At 54.9% G+C, this 15,259-nt stretch overlaps 8 protein-coding genes across 8 annotated transcripts; 5 read left to right on the plus strand and 3 right to left on the minus strand.

Annotated features, from left to right (window-relative positions):
- Window positions 1–1,111: 1,111 nt before the first annotated feature.
- Window positions 1,112–2,508, plus strand: CCM_00639 (uncharacterized protein; the record flags this gene model as incomplete). Its single annotated transcript, XM_006665799.1, has 2 exons — window positions 1,112–1,241; window positions 1,292–2,508. The coding sequence occupies 2 exons, from the start codon at window positions 1,112–1,114 to the stop codon at window positions 2,506–2,508; spliced, it is 1,347 nt and encodes a 448-aa protein (XP_006665862.1).
- A 1,328-nt stretch (window positions 2,509–3,836) lies between these two features.
- On the plus strand, window positions 3,837–4,022 carry CCM_00640 (uncharacterized protein; the record flags this gene model as incomplete). The annotated part of the gene is made up of 1 exon (XM_006665800.1): window positions 3,837–4,022. One exon carries the CDS (start codon window positions 3,837–3,839, stop codon window positions 4,020–4,022), a length of 186 nt encoding a protein of 61 aa, XP_006665863.1.
- A 52-nt stretch (window positions 4,023–4,074) lies between these two features.
- CCM_00641 (uncharacterized protein) lies at window positions 4,075–4,266 on the plus strand (the record flags this gene model as incomplete). Its single annotated transcript, XM_006665801.1, has 1 exon — window positions 4,075–4,266. The coding sequence occupies one exon, from the start codon at window positions 4,075–4,077 to the stop codon at window positions 4,264–4,266; it is 192 nt and encodes a 63-aa protein (XP_006665864.1).
- Window positions 4,267–4,298: 32 nt separating this feature from the next.
- On the minus strand, window positions 4,299–5,336 carry CCM_00642 (uncharacterized protein; the record flags this gene model as incomplete). Its single annotated transcript, XM_006665802.1, has 3 exons — window positions 4,299–4,409; window positions 4,635–4,712; window positions 5,136–5,336. The coding sequence occupies 3 exons, from the start codon at window positions 5,334–5,336 to the stop codon at window positions 4,299–4,301; spliced, it is 390 nt and encodes a 129-aa protein (XP_006665865.1).
- Window positions 5,337–5,467: 131 nt separating this feature from the next.
- CCM_00643 (uncharacterized protein) lies at window positions 5,468–6,506 on the minus strand (the record flags this gene model as incomplete). The annotated part of the gene is made up of 5 exons (XM_006665803.1): window positions 5,468–5,512; window positions 5,595–5,840; window positions 5,909–5,971; window positions 6,174–6,266; window positions 6,339–6,506. The coding sequence occupies 5 exons, from the start codon at window positions 6,504–6,506 to the stop codon at window positions 5,468–5,470; spliced, it is 615 nt and encodes a 204-aa protein (XP_006665866.1).
- Window positions 6,507–8,331: 1,825 nt separating this feature from the next.
- Window positions 8,332–10,182, plus strand: CCM_00644 (uncharacterized protein; the record flags this gene model as incomplete). Its single annotated transcript, XM_006665804.1, has 2 exons — window positions 8,332–8,467; window positions 8,513–10,182. The coding sequence occupies 2 exons, from the start codon at window positions 8,332–8,334 to the stop codon at window positions 10,180–10,182; spliced, it is 1,806 nt and encodes a 601-aa protein (XP_006665867.1).
- Window positions 10,183–11,076: 894 nt separating this feature from the next.
- Window positions 11,077–11,932, minus strand: CCM_00645 (uncharacterized protein; the record flags this gene model as incomplete). The annotated part of the gene is made up of 2 exons (XM_006665805.1): window positions 11,077–11,136; window positions 11,735–11,932. 2 exons carry the CDS (start codon window positions 11,930–11,932, stop codon window positions 11,077–11,079), a joined length of 258 nt encoding a protein of 85 aa, XP_006665868.1.
- A 231-nt stretch (window positions 11,933–12,163) lies between these two features.
- CCM_00646 (acetolactate synthase) lies at window positions 12,164–14,513 on the plus strand (the record flags this gene model as incomplete). The annotated part of the gene is made up of 3 exons (XM_006665806.1): window positions 12,164–12,321; window positions 12,436–14,396; window positions 14,455–14,513. The coding sequence occupies 3 exons, from the start codon at window positions 12,164–12,166 to the stop codon at window positions 14,511–14,513; spliced, it is 2,178 nt and encodes a 725-aa protein (XP_006665869.1).
- Between the last annotated feature and the right edge of the window lie 746 nt (window positions 14,514–15,259).

A 15,259-nucleotide genomic window follows, 5' to 3' on the forward strand; every position in this document is an offset into this window, starting at 1 on the left:
CCCCCGACGCCAGTCTTTGCTGGCAAACTTGCAACGGACGCATAATCAACTACCGATACACTGGCGGCTTGCTGTATTCAGCAGTCACAAGGTGGCGGACTCCACCGAGCCGCCTCCAATACTCTCTGCTTGCTCATTGACCGTGGCTGCGTTGGCCAGATCTCTGACCGGGGCCCGCCGCCTCGCCCTGTCTAGGTCTTAGTACCCATTCCAAAAGAACCTTTTTTGCCTTGCTCGACCGCGCAAATCGAGGGGCACCCTGGTGCCTGGTCCTCTTTCCCACTCACAAAGCCAACCACCAACACGCAATCTACCAACATAACCCTGGACCAAGACTCGTGTAACTCGACTATCTCTGCTTTCAGAATAGTGCACGCAAGTTCTAGGTGGGCTTCTTTTTTGTCTCCACACGGAAAAAGTGTCTGCACTTGACGTGGCGTGCTCCTAGACCAACCTCAGTCATCTGGCACGTCCAGGTACACACCCAGGTACATCCCCTGGCCGGCCGGCTTCGCAGCTCAAAATGATAAATTAAAGTTGGCACACTAACCGCACTTTACAAGATTCTTAAACCATCCATGTCCCGCGCATGGCACGCAGCCACAGTTCTGTTCTGCCTCACCCAACAACAACTAACCATCACCACGACGTAGCCAGTCTGTTGGCGGTCCACCACGAAACATACGCACACGCCCCCAGAAAGCTTGTCGCTGTACCCAAAGGAAGTTAACTAGGTAATTAATGGCCCCGTCAACTTAAAGATAAGGAGGCGCTATCCGATGCGAAAGCTAACTGAACATAAAAGCACGTCTCCTCACTGTATAGTCTGCCACAAGGCGTCTGCTGCCACAGAGCACCTGCCACAGGCGTCTACCACAAAGAAACCGCCACAAAGAGTCAACTACATGTCGGATAGAAATCGTTTCGACAAAGTGGATGCCGCCACCTATAATTATCAGTTTCTGCAATCGAACCTAGCCCTCGCTTTCTATATCTCGTCATGAGACTCCCTACACCAAATTACCTGCCGGCTAGTTTTTATTCCGAAGACAGCAACTTTTCCGGAGGAGTAACAACACCAAGATCAATCTGCGAGTTCAAAGCCAACAGCATGACCGTAATTCAAGAGCCGACGAATACGGAGGACCTCAAGGTCCTGATCGAGAATCTGCTGGAGAGGCTGCCGGAAGCTCAACGCTCTCCCTTCCTACATAGTCAGCTTTCGCGGTTCGGAATTAGAGGTTAGTGAAATCCGTACAAACATACTTGGAGCCACACTAAAAGGTCACAGATACGAGTTCTGAACCGACAGAACTGGCTGCCAGTGCTTCTCGGACTAAGCGCGGAAAAAAGCCTGCTCACAACTCTCAAAGAGCCGCTGTTGGTGACTCTCCGTCGCCGCGATCCACCTCGGGCACAGAACCTGCGCGAGACAAGGAAGGCCATCAATGCGGCTTTTGCAAAGAGATGAATCATGTAGTTGTCTGCGCCAGGAAGAACGATTTGAAGCGACACATGGGAGATTTTCATCACGTCGTTACAGAGTTTCGCTGCCCTGTACAAGGTTGCAAATTCCAGACCGAATCGAAGAAGCAATTCTCTCAGCACATCAAAACCGACGGGCGACACAAGCAAATCGTCTCAAACAATGAGATACACAATCACGAAGTCACTATCTGCGAGCCAATCATCTTTGCTTGCGGATTTGCCAACTGTTCGGTGTTGTTGGAAGCTCCGCCCGCCGGCGACAACGGCAAAACATTCCGAGATTACATTGAACATGTCATTAAGCACTATGACGAAGACCAATGTGCTGAATGGTCCTACGAGACGAGAATACAAAGTCTCCTGCGTCAGAGCCGCATGCAAGGTGTAGCGCAGCATGTCGACATGAGGGCTCTGGTGTGGGATTGGAAACACTCTACAGAGCTGCGAAGGGAGTTGATAACTGGCAACATTATGAGCAAAGAGGAGACTTTGCAGCGCGCATTTTCCCTTGGGTCAGGAAACTATCACATGAATAACAGTCAACTGCAACCAATGCTGACGATGCGTGGACGCGCAGCGGCACGAGGGCAAGACATCGGCAGGAGACGGCAGCGGCTACGAAAGAATCAAGCCAACGCAAGTATATCTTCACAATATGATTTCGACCCATCCTATCAGACTCATGTTCAGTTGCCGGAGTCTCTCGTCAGCTCAGAATTGGTCATGAGAAGAAGTGCGGATCCTTCGCTGTCGCCGGCCACCTACTCAGGCAGCGTCCACAACACCCCGCCGACACCATTGGGTGACGCAATGTCGCAGGTATATGCCAGAGGCTCACAGGAGGTGTTTATGGGAGCCGAAGCTATTCACGTTGACCCACGAATGCACCCTGGCATGCCGCCGCAACAAGGATACGCCGTGCAGCGTGAGTTACCGTCCGGGTTTCTCATGAGCAACGGATTTACCATGGACAGCGAACAACATTTTCTACAGCAAGGCTTGAACCATCAAAAGTTCTGAATTGAACCGCCGAATGTTAATATCTTGGTTGGGCAAACCATGTTCTGCGTTCAGTCTTGAACACGTTCCGGGCAAGGCTGGCAGTGCGCTCCCTGTGTCCGTTGACGCAGTTGACACAGCCTCTCGGCCCAAACTCTCTGTGACACCTCTGAATTTGTCCCATATTGTCAATTCACGTGTTCTTTTGGATACTATATGTTTACCGCTCATTCCCCGGCTCTGCTGGCTCAATTTCATCGACTTGTTTTGGTATATTGTATTGGCGGCTTTTTTCTTTTTCCCCAAATCCCCAGTCAAGTGCAAACTTGGTTCTCTTCTTATGTCGGACACTATAAAACGGAAAGGCAAAGGCTCAAATTTCGCGACTTCTTTTATTTTTTCTTTTGGTTAATGATCAGACTCGAATATTGATGACTGTATAGAGGCGGATGGCAGCAATGCCAGACGGCGGTTTAGAATGATTTACATATTGTTGGTTGGAATGCGAATGCAACATTCGTTTGTTTGAATACTCAGTTCTAGCATATCGTTTCAAGAGATTTAAGCGATTGCTTTGTACTATGCCACTACATGTGACTACACTTTGCGCATATTCCTTTTTACGTTACGCTACGCTTTGCTCCATTTGGGGGTTTTCAACAGCTTCTGTGCCTAGAAATATTTTTGGACTCAAGCCACATATGTAGTAGTTCGGAAATGACGATACCGACAGAACAAGCACATCAAGGATGTCCGTTGGGCGTGAACGTGATCATCATCATGCACAGCGACCGACCAGACGATTTATGCGGCTGCATCGGACAAAGAAACGTTTTGGCCGAAGAAGACGACGAAAAAGAGAAAACGAGACTTCGGAGACTAAAATTAGCATGCATGGCAAATGTATGCCAATGCCGCACCGTGTATCACGGGTTGGGTCGGTGGTTGAGGCGAAACAGGGGGCTTCATGCAACCCATCTATTTTCGGCACACAAAACAAAGAGACTTTTATATCAAACATCAAGAGCAGCCGCTTGGAGAACCGAACCCCCTCGTCGCGCGCACCCCCACCAATTTCCTACGAGAGCAATTATGGTGCACGAACAATAGAATTGTTGATGATTTGAACAGAAGCTCAATAGGAAGAAATCTGGTTTGCTCACGTTTTGCAGGTGTCAGTTTGTGAGGGTTCGCTGCGGGGGAGGGGGCGTTCTTAGGCAGCCATTGAGCGATTTATGATAAAAAACGGCTGGGGAACATTGGGGAAAGGAGATCAGTCGACTCTCATAACAAGAACCATTGGGACGGAACCCCCACGAGCCGTGGTGTGTTCGAGACAGGCATGACCCATGTTGCACTGGCAAGACTGGGTCGAAGACATTGGATTGTCCATGGATTATGAAGAAAGAAGCTTTGCTAGAAGAATGCTGGAGTCCACGTTGCTGGCAACTGTTGTCATGCAGGGGGGGGGGGGGCAAAGCTGCAACCCATGTCCTCCAGCCCTGAACCACACCAGCGAGACTTTTTGCGAGTAAAACAGATTTGCCGATTCTCATTGGGCCCCGGTGCTTGAGACACGCGTTCTGCATGGTGCCAGGTGCATCGGCGAGCCCGTCGCATAATAAAGACGGTCATCAGAAGAATGTGTGTCAAAACTGGCAACACAAGGAGGGAGCATCGGGGACCTCCATTTTGTTCTCACGGGCAACGACCGGAGTACTGCATATAAACGATAGCGAGGCTGAGATGACGGGCGGTGCGCGGCTTACTGGTCCATAATACGGCGTGTTTGAGTCCTGTCGGTCGCAATATCATACGAGAGGATGAGAAGTGCATCTGACGGGCCAGAGTGCCCATGTTTTGGGCATGGTAGAGTTGTTCAAGTACCCCGTAAACCCCGTCGGTTTGATGGCCTTGTGTCGCTGAGGGAGCTTGGCGAGAGCTGCTAATTAATGGACGGGATAAGTGTTATTGGTCATGGACTGTGCTTAGCTGCTCAGGGAGCGGATAGTTCGTAATTGCAAAGTGCTATAGGTTTCGACGCATTTCCTCGGGGCCGTTGGAGTGATCCGATGGTGCCGTTCTGCTGGCTGCCACATAGTCATATGAATAGAAACAGCGCGCATGGGGCGGAGAAGGCAAAATACGGCCTTGAACAAGCTGTTGGTAATGATGTGATGCGACGCTGTTCCAGCCGGCTCCTCATGCTCGGCCGCTCTGATTCGCTGAAAAGAGCAGGCTCGAGGGCCAGGCAGCCACAGGCCCAGAGAGCAGAGAGCGTTTGTGCATTTGTGAGTGGTCAAGGGGATGGATGGTGGCAGGGGTCACGATGGTGGCTGGTGGTGTTGAGAGGAGGCGGCGAAGAGGGGGCGGAGAGGGGAAGAGGACGCCTTGCTGGACAATTGCTGATGATGATGATGATGATGGATGGTAATTTGTACTCCGTACATAGTGACGGTGGTATTGGGAGGGAGAGGAGTAGACGCGTTGCTGGGCCTCAATATCATGATCATGGTGGTAGTTACTTATTTAGGTGGAGGCAGTGGTGCGACCCGGCACATGGACCTTGCTGTCGTGTGGCCTTGTACAAGCTGTCCGAGTCGCCGCGCGAAGTTATATGGGCTGGACCGACATCAGATACCACTCACTATGACGCACAGTACTTTGTCCACCGTGTCAAGTGACTGGACAGGATGCGACGGGCCGTTACGCACTCCGTAATTCCGGACCACGTCGGGGAATTTTTTTTCTTCTTCATCTTTCTGCACGATAAAAACGCCTCCTTGCGACTCTGTGGTCCCCGCGTGTCTCCATCGCGTCTTTTCCGCGCTGCCCAACTTGATACTCATTTCGCTCCCGCGATGAGAAGATTGTGTTTAATAACTTGTGGCCTCGACCGCCAAACTGCCTGCCATGCGTGCTGTCGTCGCTGAGAACAGACGCTCTGTCAGAAACGTACGAGCCAGGTTCCATCCCAACCTCACTTCAGCCTTGCCACACCACGGACATCAGTTCCGCATTCGACCTGTCTATAATCCGTACTTACGGATACAACATGAGTACATATACAAAAGGTGGCGTCAGCGCTGCAACTCTACAATTAGCACAGTAGCGCCTGTGAGTCCTCTAGCGTCGGCATGGGTTCCTCCCGTCCAGCCAGTCTCCAACCCGCTGGACGAGTTACTCACGGCCATCAAATACGACTGACTTGACCGCGGAAAACTCATGTCCCTTGGCGAGGAAGCTGGTCGGGTATTAGAAGCTTTTAATGAGAAAATGTCCGACGTGTACCCGCCATGGCCGCAATGCCGGTCCTTAGAATCCATGTACCGCATCGCCGGATGCACGAATCCCTGGACAGAAGACGACCACTTGCCTTTTTAGAGTGACTCGAACCACCGTTTCAAAGCAAATCTCGCACATCGAATTCATCGTCGACGCAGGATCGAGCGGTGGAGTGGACACGATCGAGCCACCGGGGGGTCTAGAAAAAAAAGCGACCACTCCACCACGTGTCGCAGCAATTCGGATGCACTTGTTAGACGGTCATGAGTTAGATTGCCCGGACCGGGACCCTCACGCTAACGGGCGTTCTCAAGCCAAGAGAAAGAAAGGTTGGTAAACGACGGGTCAACTTCATTGCGCCATTTTACCTCGGCGTGTTGCTCGCTGGGCATTCACCGTACACTGTACGAAGTACAGACAAAGACTAGAGTGGCTTCGGGTCTCAGCCACTTGGCGGGCAGCTGCTGATGATCGGCAAGCCTCCTCGCTGCTAACTAGGCTCCGGGTTGTTGATATTGATAGGCCACCCGGTGCAATGGTGCGCCAACAGAGGAAAAAGGACAAGCCCCCAGACTCTCGGTGGGCACGCGAAACGCCACACTGCTATTTTCAATCATCTTATTAGTGGATATATTGGTTGTTATTAATTGCTTGCTGCTTGCCTTGAGGCAAGCAGTCGCAGGGGAGAATGCAGCAGCTAGGTTATTGTGCGCCGCAACTTCAAGCATTCCCATTGAGCTGGCCGCCGTTCAATAGTGCAGTGGTGTCACCGGACACCTGCAGCCAAAGCAGCGCCGATGATGCGGAGACGGCTGACGAGCCAACGTTGAATCCATGACCAATTCTCGCCAGGACATTACATATCTCGCTTCTCAAGAGAATGTGTGCACGAAGCACGGCCCAAGACAACTCTGATCTGCCGGCCCCGCGGAGGCTCCAAGTGTTGATGATCCACACCACCGCTATCGTTAGTGCAAAGCGAGCATCGTTAACAAGTGGCTACTGTTGTATTGCTACTTTGCCCCTCGGCAGGCCTGCCGTGCCCAAAACGCACGAGGTTTGGTGCGACCTGACGTGCCATGACGGCTGCGAACCGTGGCGCGCTTTGTGTATCCTGACCACCACATGGCTTGCAGAATCCATTGTTGCTGACATGGCACCAGAATCAATTTGACATATAGCCAGACGTTGTGTTTCATTCTACGGTTGCTGCCACGGCGAAACGGCGTAACTAGTTACCATTTCTGCGTCTGTGCAAACCCGCACAACAAACGGGCCGATCTGGGCCCGGGACAAGGCTGGCCGGCGTTAAGTGTTGCCAACTGCTGAGTTGAGAACTTCAAACCGATGCGAAGGGAGTCCTCGTTCAGGTCGTTCAAGCTATCAACATGCTAGCGGGGCCTGTTGGACGATGACTAGGATATGCGGTATGACAAAAAGGTGTTGTACTATTACGCGGCGTGCAAACGACGAATAGCAGCACAAAAGTGTCGAGACTCGAGAGTCGAGCCCACTGCCCACTGGCCAGGATGCGGCGTACGCAATTTGCCAACACGCAAAAAGACGACACCATTGAACTGATGACCCTGGCAACCTAGTCAGTTCTTGCCTCGGGGTTCTGGTTGGCTCGAGACAATCCAAACTAAAAACAGGGCCCTTCATGGCCATTTCGTCCCTGTCGCCGCACACCCACTCACACGCACAGACTCCGTCAGCGGGCCCATCAGCATGGGTGGCCTGCCGACGCTATGTTTCAGGATGGCCTTGGTCTGCGGTGAGAAATGACTTGGTTCCTGCCTGCGAGGGCAGGGGAGGGGAGGGGAGGGGATCATGGATCATGGCCGGGATGGAGTGACGCCAATTCGACACCATCTCGACACCACCAACTGCCCAGCCCCAGCCGAGAGGGGCGCTGATGCCCACCTCTTTTACGACGAAACAACCTTGCCTGAGCTTGTCCTGCCTTGCCTGTACCGCTGGCATGCATGCCCTTATTCCTGCTCGTCCTTCTGTAGCGGGTTTCGACTTCTCTGATCCCTTCTTTTCGGTATTCTAGAAGGCCTTCCTTCGCTTCGCCCCGGTTTCTGCTCTGATATCACCCCCTACGCCGCGGCCCTCTTATTACTACCCGTCCGCTCCCCCCCCCCCCCCTGGCTTGTGTACTACACGCCGACGGCTACGTCCTTAACGTCGCTCTTTCAACATTCATCAACCCCTTCCAGCTCAAGGCAGCGCCTTTAGTCCAACCGATTTCCATCTAGATTCCCGATTTCACCGTGCGGCCCGTCAACACCATCTTCAACTGCTAGTACGTCCTTTTGAATCACCCGTCGCCGACTTCTTCGGCTTGAGTCGACGGTGTGATTCTCCCGCATCAGTCTTTGCTGCTACGTGGGCGGCGTCACAATTTTCGCCTCGGTCTTCCCGATATCCCAATTCATTGAGCAGTTTGACTGCGACGACTCTGTCGGGGCATCTAGCCGCGCCACACCACCGAGTAACCTCATTCACCTCACAACCGCGCCGACTTTTCGACGACCTTGGCCTCACTGTCTCACCATGTTTCCCTTCAACGGTCACGAGGAGAGCGGCCCTCAACCTCTGACTGATGAAGATCACCAGCTTTTGACCTCGCTTGTACAAAAGTACGGCCACTCCAGTATCGTGTATGCCTTGACCGGCTACGGAGAGTCTTGTATGTAATCCTCTGCTCCTTTTAATACTGAAGCTAACCTGCCAGCTCGCGCCTCCATCTTCTCCGCCAACACATTATTGAGCAGTGGCGGCGCCAGCCTGAGTGCACCTTCTCTGGCTTGGACAAGCTCAGATGCGTCTCAATGTAGATCTGACGGCGCTTCCATATCCACACAGCACACATGGCCCGAAGTCGTCGCCGACATGCCTCCTATGCACGACGCGGAAACCGGCAAACTCGCTGAACGCTCATGGCTTGACTCACCTGCCCCCGTTCCGTCGCCCATGATTGCCGAGGGAGCTTCTCACCCGTCTCCCCGACTGATTGCCCCGACTGGCAAAAAGTACCAGTGCCCCATGTGCTACCTTGACAGCAGCCCTGTTGGCTTTGGTCGCAAGAGCGACTTTAAGAAGCATCTACACAACTTTCACGGTTCCGATATCGTCTGGATCTGTCACACCAAGGGCTGCTACCAGTCATTTTCCACGGAACGCGCCTACAGCACCCACGCCAAGGAGGCGCATCGCATGAAGGCCCTGCCCAATAGTACCGCTCGAACCGATCTGTGCCCGCAGGTTGTGTTTTCTTGTGGGTTTGAAACATGTCGCGATCGAGTCTTTGAAGCTGCCTCGGCCGAGGACGCCTCCGCCACCCGCGATAAGCACTTCGAACACATTGCCAAGCACTTTGAAGACGACTTTGACGTGAGCGACTGGGAGTACAAGGTGCAGATCCAGAACCTGTTGCGGCAGCAACAAGTCAAGCCGGTATGGAAGACGTGCATCTGGCCGAAGGAGAAGCGTCAGCAGCTGCAATGGCGCGCACGATCATCGGGAGACCTCAGGCGGATGCTGGAAGCCCGTCATCTCGGATCCGACATTTCTCAGATTGTTCGCCTCGCATTCATCCTGGGCAACGCGCCCTTTTCTGCTCCCGGCGCAGCTCCTCCCGGCGAACTCGATTCGTACTTTCAACTCCCCTACCGACATCTGTGCCCCGACGACGCCCCTACACAATGTGCCTCTCCGCCGGGTATAAAGGGCGAAGAGGACAGCTCGTCAACGTTTAGCTTTTCCAAGTACCGATCCAGCACGCAGACCGTGTTCCGACTGTCTGGCCGCAACTCGAAGAGGGCGTCTCGACCGCCGACGCCGACACCCGTGACGGAGATGGCGCCGGACACAGTTATGGCCGAGGATAGTGGTGCGGCCGGACCGCACCCTGGCACGCCATACCAGATCCCCAGCGAGACCGTGTGGCACGACGCGCCCAAGTTTGCACCAGAGCAGCAGCCGGCGATGCACAAGCCTCTAGAGCAGCCGATGGAGAGCCCGATGATTTACCCACTGCAAGGTCAGGACCAGGCATACGCGACGTGGACGACCATGGATACACCCATGGCGCAGCCCATGGACGGGATGCACCATCACCACCACCACCAGATGGACGAGATGCAAATGCACTACCACGCACAGGCGCAGGCGCAGCAGCACCACAACCAGCATCCGCAGCTTGGCAGCAACGGCAGCATATATGGCGGGTACGCCGTCAACGCAAGCCCGACGTCGACGGTGGTGCGGCCGGGTACGCCCACGCCACACAAGCGGCCCGGCTCGTGGAGTCGCGTCATGAGCATGGAGAGCCTGCGGCCAAGCAAGAAGATGTCGGCGCAGGACATGGGCGGGATGATGCCGACGTCGATGGGCGGCATGTAGGCAGATCCGAAATTGCCGTCTGCAGCACTCAGATGGTTGGTGTTCATTTCGCCACTCCTTTCTGACCTCTCATTCCTTCATTACCACATTCGTCTTTTTCTTGACGCCGCACGCACATGTCTGCCTTCGGATACCATTTTTACATACTATTTTTACACCTGGCATGTTGGGACTTGTCATGCTCCCTTATACCACCTCACTGGAACGACACTCATTCTTTTCTTTTTTCCTTTTGGGTATCTTTTTATTCCTTTTCCTCATTGCGCGTCTGTTTGTCAAGAGGTTTCCATCTATACGCCCAATAGGTGGGTCGCTAATGTACATCTAATATTATCAAGAGAAATTGGGCGGCTCTCTTCTGTTTGTTTGTTGCTGTTGTTTGCGATCGACGCATTGTTTTTTTTATACCATTTCATTCTTCTTTGTGTGTTTTTGGATATTCTTTGACATCTTTCGAGATACCATTTATAGTTTTTGATTTGTTCTGGGATTTACGAGCGGCATTGCGTAAGAGGCTTGATTGTTTCGGGATTTGGCAGAGAGTTGCTGTATATATGCTAGCAAAACGGTGTTGCACTCGGCTGGAAATAGATATGACGAATAGACAGCATTGATGAAGTGGTTAACCGATAACTGGTCGTCGATCATTGATGTATTGGTGATGGGTGAGTTGTAGATGTAGAGATGTGGGATATATTGTATACAGTGGCACTACACAGATGCTCACGCCAATCAACTATGTCAATCTGGTGACGGGTGTAGGATGTTGAATATAGGCATGAATTCAGGTGACATGTGAGTAAACGTGTGGTACAGGTATGGATACGAGTGGTGCATGTTCATTATTGTATTCATGGGCATAACGAGTGGTGTTGAACTCGTGCCGTAACTACATTACGTGCTGGTCGTGTGCCGGCAGCCGGTGTCGGACGCAGGGCCGCCCCACGACGGGGGCTGGAGCCGAGGAAGTCCGATAGCGGGGGAAAGTTGCGGGGAAGGAAATTAGACAAATGAGTTGGTTCGAGTAAAAGCGAGAGGGAAAGGAGAGAAACGAGAGCGGAATTAAAGAGAAACAAGACCATGAGGAATTTTCGTCTACGGGAATAGTCATGACTGAGACTGAGTTGTACAAACAATACGTCGTAGTACAGGGCTTCACGGCGTGAACTGGTGGTGCCACCGCCCCTGGTTATAGTGGATGGTGTAGTATAAACTGGCCCATACGGGACTGGCATCAGGCGCCGGCAATTGAGAGATGATCTGAGAATACGACGGAGCGTATTATGATGGAGTTGGAGTATATTCGTATGGCGGGGATTGAGGATTGATACATAGTTTGGAAGTTGTCGTGGTTGTGGCTAATGATAGTGTGGTGGCTTGCAGGTTGTTGCTGGGCGGCGATGGCTAGTTAGCACCGACGTGGCAAGGCATGTGAAGGGAAAGAGTCGTGAGGGGGACACAAGTGCAAGTAAAGAGGCCTTTTCCAGTTGTCTGTTGTTTAGTCGAGTCGATTGGTCATGGTTGGGATGTTGCCTCTAGACTCTAGACACGCCTCGGACAAGCCAACACGAGCGCCAGCTAGACTTGAGATTGGCTCTGCTCTGGACTGGTCATTCCAGATCGCCTCCGGTCGCGCCCATAATAATGACTCTTGGTGTAAGTCTGACTCGGAGCAGGCGACTTGTCCACTATAAAATCGGCAATTAGCGCCAAAGCCCACTGGAACCCCAAATCGCGAGCATCGGAACATGTGTGACTTGTTTGACTGGGTTTTTTTAGCACCAGCTAGCTACCCTCGCCACCACCCGTTTTTTCAAACCTTTTTTTTTCCCTTTCTTCCTCTTCCCTCCTCTCTCTTCACACAACGCTTTTTTACCCCGCGAATCCCATTGCCGAGATACCCTCGATTGTGACAATTCTAGAGCATTGCCTCCCCATTGCCATCCTCGCATCGCCCATTGGGAAGCACAACTCCTCCATCATGCTCCGAAGTCGCCAGGCCACCAAGGCCTTCAGGGCTTTGGGCCAAACGCGCTCCTTCACCTCCACAACCGCTCCCGTTACCTCGCGCGCCCAAAAAAAGCTACCGGCCTCGCAAAGAAATAAAGCAACGGCCGCCACTGCCTCCTCACCCGCTAGGTATGTTTGCATTTTTTGTCCCTTGCCTTGTCTTTGCTGCTTGTTGGCGCTCGTTGTCGTGGTTGCTGTCGCCGACAGACCGTACCTTGCGTCTCCACACCCACATCGGTGAAGCACCACCACGACGGCGGTGTCGAGCGTCGCGATACCAGGAAACACGCGCAACACAGTCGCAGGGCCCCAATCCTCCGGTTCCCTGCATCATGCTGACAATCACAGCACCGTCCGCGCCGTCCCGAGCCCCGCCTTCAACGCCGAAACCAAGGGCCATGTGCAACCCCTCGTCAACCCCCGGAAAACGGACATGGATGAGTCCTTCATCGGCAAGTCGGGCGGCGAAATCTTTCACGAAATGATGCTGCGCCAGGGCGTCAAGCACATCTTTGGCTATCCCGGCGGCGCTATCCTCCCCGTCTTTGACGCCATCTACAACTCGAAGCACTTTGACTTTATCCTCCCCCGTCACGAGCAGGGCGCCGGTCACATGGCCGAGGGCTACGCTCGCGCGTCCGGCAAGCCGGGCGTCGTCCTCGTCACCTCGGGCCCCGGCGCCACCAATGTCATCACCCCGATGCAGGACGCCCTGTCCGACGGCACCCCAATGGTCGTCTTCTGCGGCCAGGTCCCGACCACGGCCATTGGCAGCGACGCCTTCCAAGAGGCCGACGTGATTGGCATCTCCCGCGCCTGCACTAAGTGGAACGTCATGGTCAAGAGCGTTGCTGAGCTGCCGCGCCGTATCAACGAAGCTTTTGAGATTGCCACCAGCGGCCGCCCCGGCCCCGTCCTCGTCGACCTACCCAAGGACGTCACCGCCGGCATCCTGCGCCGCGCCATCCCCACCGGCGCCTCCCTGCCGTCCCTACCCTCGGCCGCCTCCCTCGCCGCCCTCGAGCTTGGCGACCGTCTCCTGCAGGCCTCGATCCACCGCGTCGCCGACCTCATCAACAAGGCCAAGAAGCCCGTCATCTACGCCGGCCAGGGCATCATCCAGTCCCCCGGCGGCCCCGAGATCCTCAAGCAGCTCGCCGACAAGGCTTCCATCCCCGTCACCACGACCCTCCAGGGCCTCGGCGCCTTTGACGAGCTCGACGAGAAGTCGCTCCACATGCTCGGCATGCACGGCTCCGCCTACGCCAACATGGCCATGCAGGAGGCTGACCTTATCATCGCTCTCGGCGCGCGCTTCGACGACCGCGTCACCGGCAACATTAGCAAGTTTGCGCCCGGCGCCAAGGCTGCCGCCGTCGAGAAGCGCGGCGGTATCGTCCACTTTGAAATCATGCCCAAGAACATCAACAAGGTCGTCCAGGCCACCGAGGCCATCGAGGGCGACGTTGGCGTCAACCTGCGATACATGCTCGACTCGATCACGCCCAAGTCCATGGCCGAGCGCGCCGCCTGGTTCGGCCAGATCAACGAGTGGAAGGCCAAGTGGCCGCTGTCCGACTATGAGCGCACCGAGCGCGGCGGCCTCATCAAGCCGCAGACAGTCATCGAGGAGCTCAGCAACCTGACGGCCGACCGCAAGACCGAGACGTACATTTCGACCGGCGTCGGCCAGCACCAGATGTGGACCGCGCAGCACTTTCGCTGGCGCCACCCGCGCTCCATGATCACCTCGGGCGGTCTCGGCACCATGGGCTACGGTCTGCCGGCCGCCATTGGCGCCAAGGTGGCCCAGCCTGACGCCCTCGTCATCGACATTGACGGCGACGCCTCGTTCAACATGACCCTGACGGAGCTCTCCACCGCCGCGCAGTTCAACATTGGCGTCAAGGTCATTGTCCTCAACAACGAGGAGCAGGGCATGGTCACGCAGTGGCAGAACCTCTTCTACGAGGACCGCTACGCCCACACCCACCAGTCGAACCCGGACTTTATCAAGCTCGCCGAGGCCATGCACGTCCAGTGCCGCCGCGTCTCGGACCCGGCCGACGTTGTCGCCAGCTTGAAGTGGCTCATTGAGTCGGACGGCCCAGCCCTCCTCGAGGTCATAACCGATAAGAAGGTCCCTGTCCTGCCCATGGTCCCCGCTGGTTCGGCCCTGCACGAGTTCCTCGTGTTCGATGGAGGTATGCACTCTCTTCTACCCACCCTTTCAAGAACATCTCAGACGCTAACATATCTCAGACAAGGACAAGGCTCGCCGCAAGTTGATGAAGCAACGGACGTGCGGCCTACACCAGTAAGGTTCAGGAGATGTTGAATGGATGCATACAAAAAGTCATTCTGCTTTTTTTTTTTGGTTAAGCAAAGCAAGCTGTAGCTTGTCCGGCGTTTATGGGGACATATCAGTCCAGCCTTAGTGTAATATTGAATCAACATGCCGCGACCAATGCGTTGGTTAGAAAGGCTTTGGTTGTATTTTCAGCTTTTGGCCGCTGTTGGAACTCGTGCTCGTGACTTGCTCCCTGTGAATCTCACCTGCTGTTCCTGTGGCTGTGTTGTCATGTTAACTTGGGGTGCTACCGTGCTACCGTGTTTTTCCCGTTCGCCGCCCTCGAATTCACTCGTCCTTCCACCGCGGCTCACCACCGACATCCCCCACCCCCTCGTCGTACCCGACCTCGACGCCCTCCATCTGCGCGCTGTGCTTCACCGCCCGCACCTCCCCGTCCGCGCTCCGCCGCACGTCCACAAACTCCGTCGGCACGCCCCCCACGTCCGTCGGCAGCGCCGCGCCATCGTCAAACCCCCGCCGCCCCGCGTACTGCCCCAGGCTGCGCAGATACTTCATCGTCCCCGCGAGCGACACGTCCACCCGCCACGCGCCGCCCTCCACGGCGCGCCGGCACGCCGCCGCCGCAACGCCCGCCGCGAGCAGGTGCCCCGCTGCCGTGGTCCAGCACCGCCACCGGCGTCGCCCCCGCGCCCGCCTCCCCCTGCCCCCGCGTGCCGCCGCCTCGGACGCCGCCCCATGCCGGTCGCCGTCTGC

This window comes from Cordyceps militaris (assembly GCF_000225605.1).
Source record: "Cordyceps militaris CM01 unplaced genomic scaffold CCM_S00001, whole genome shotgun sequence".
In the NCBI taxonomy this organism is placed as follows: Eukaryota; Fungi; Ascomycota; class Sordariomycetes; order Hypocreales; family Cordycipitaceae; genus Cordyceps; species Cordyceps militaris.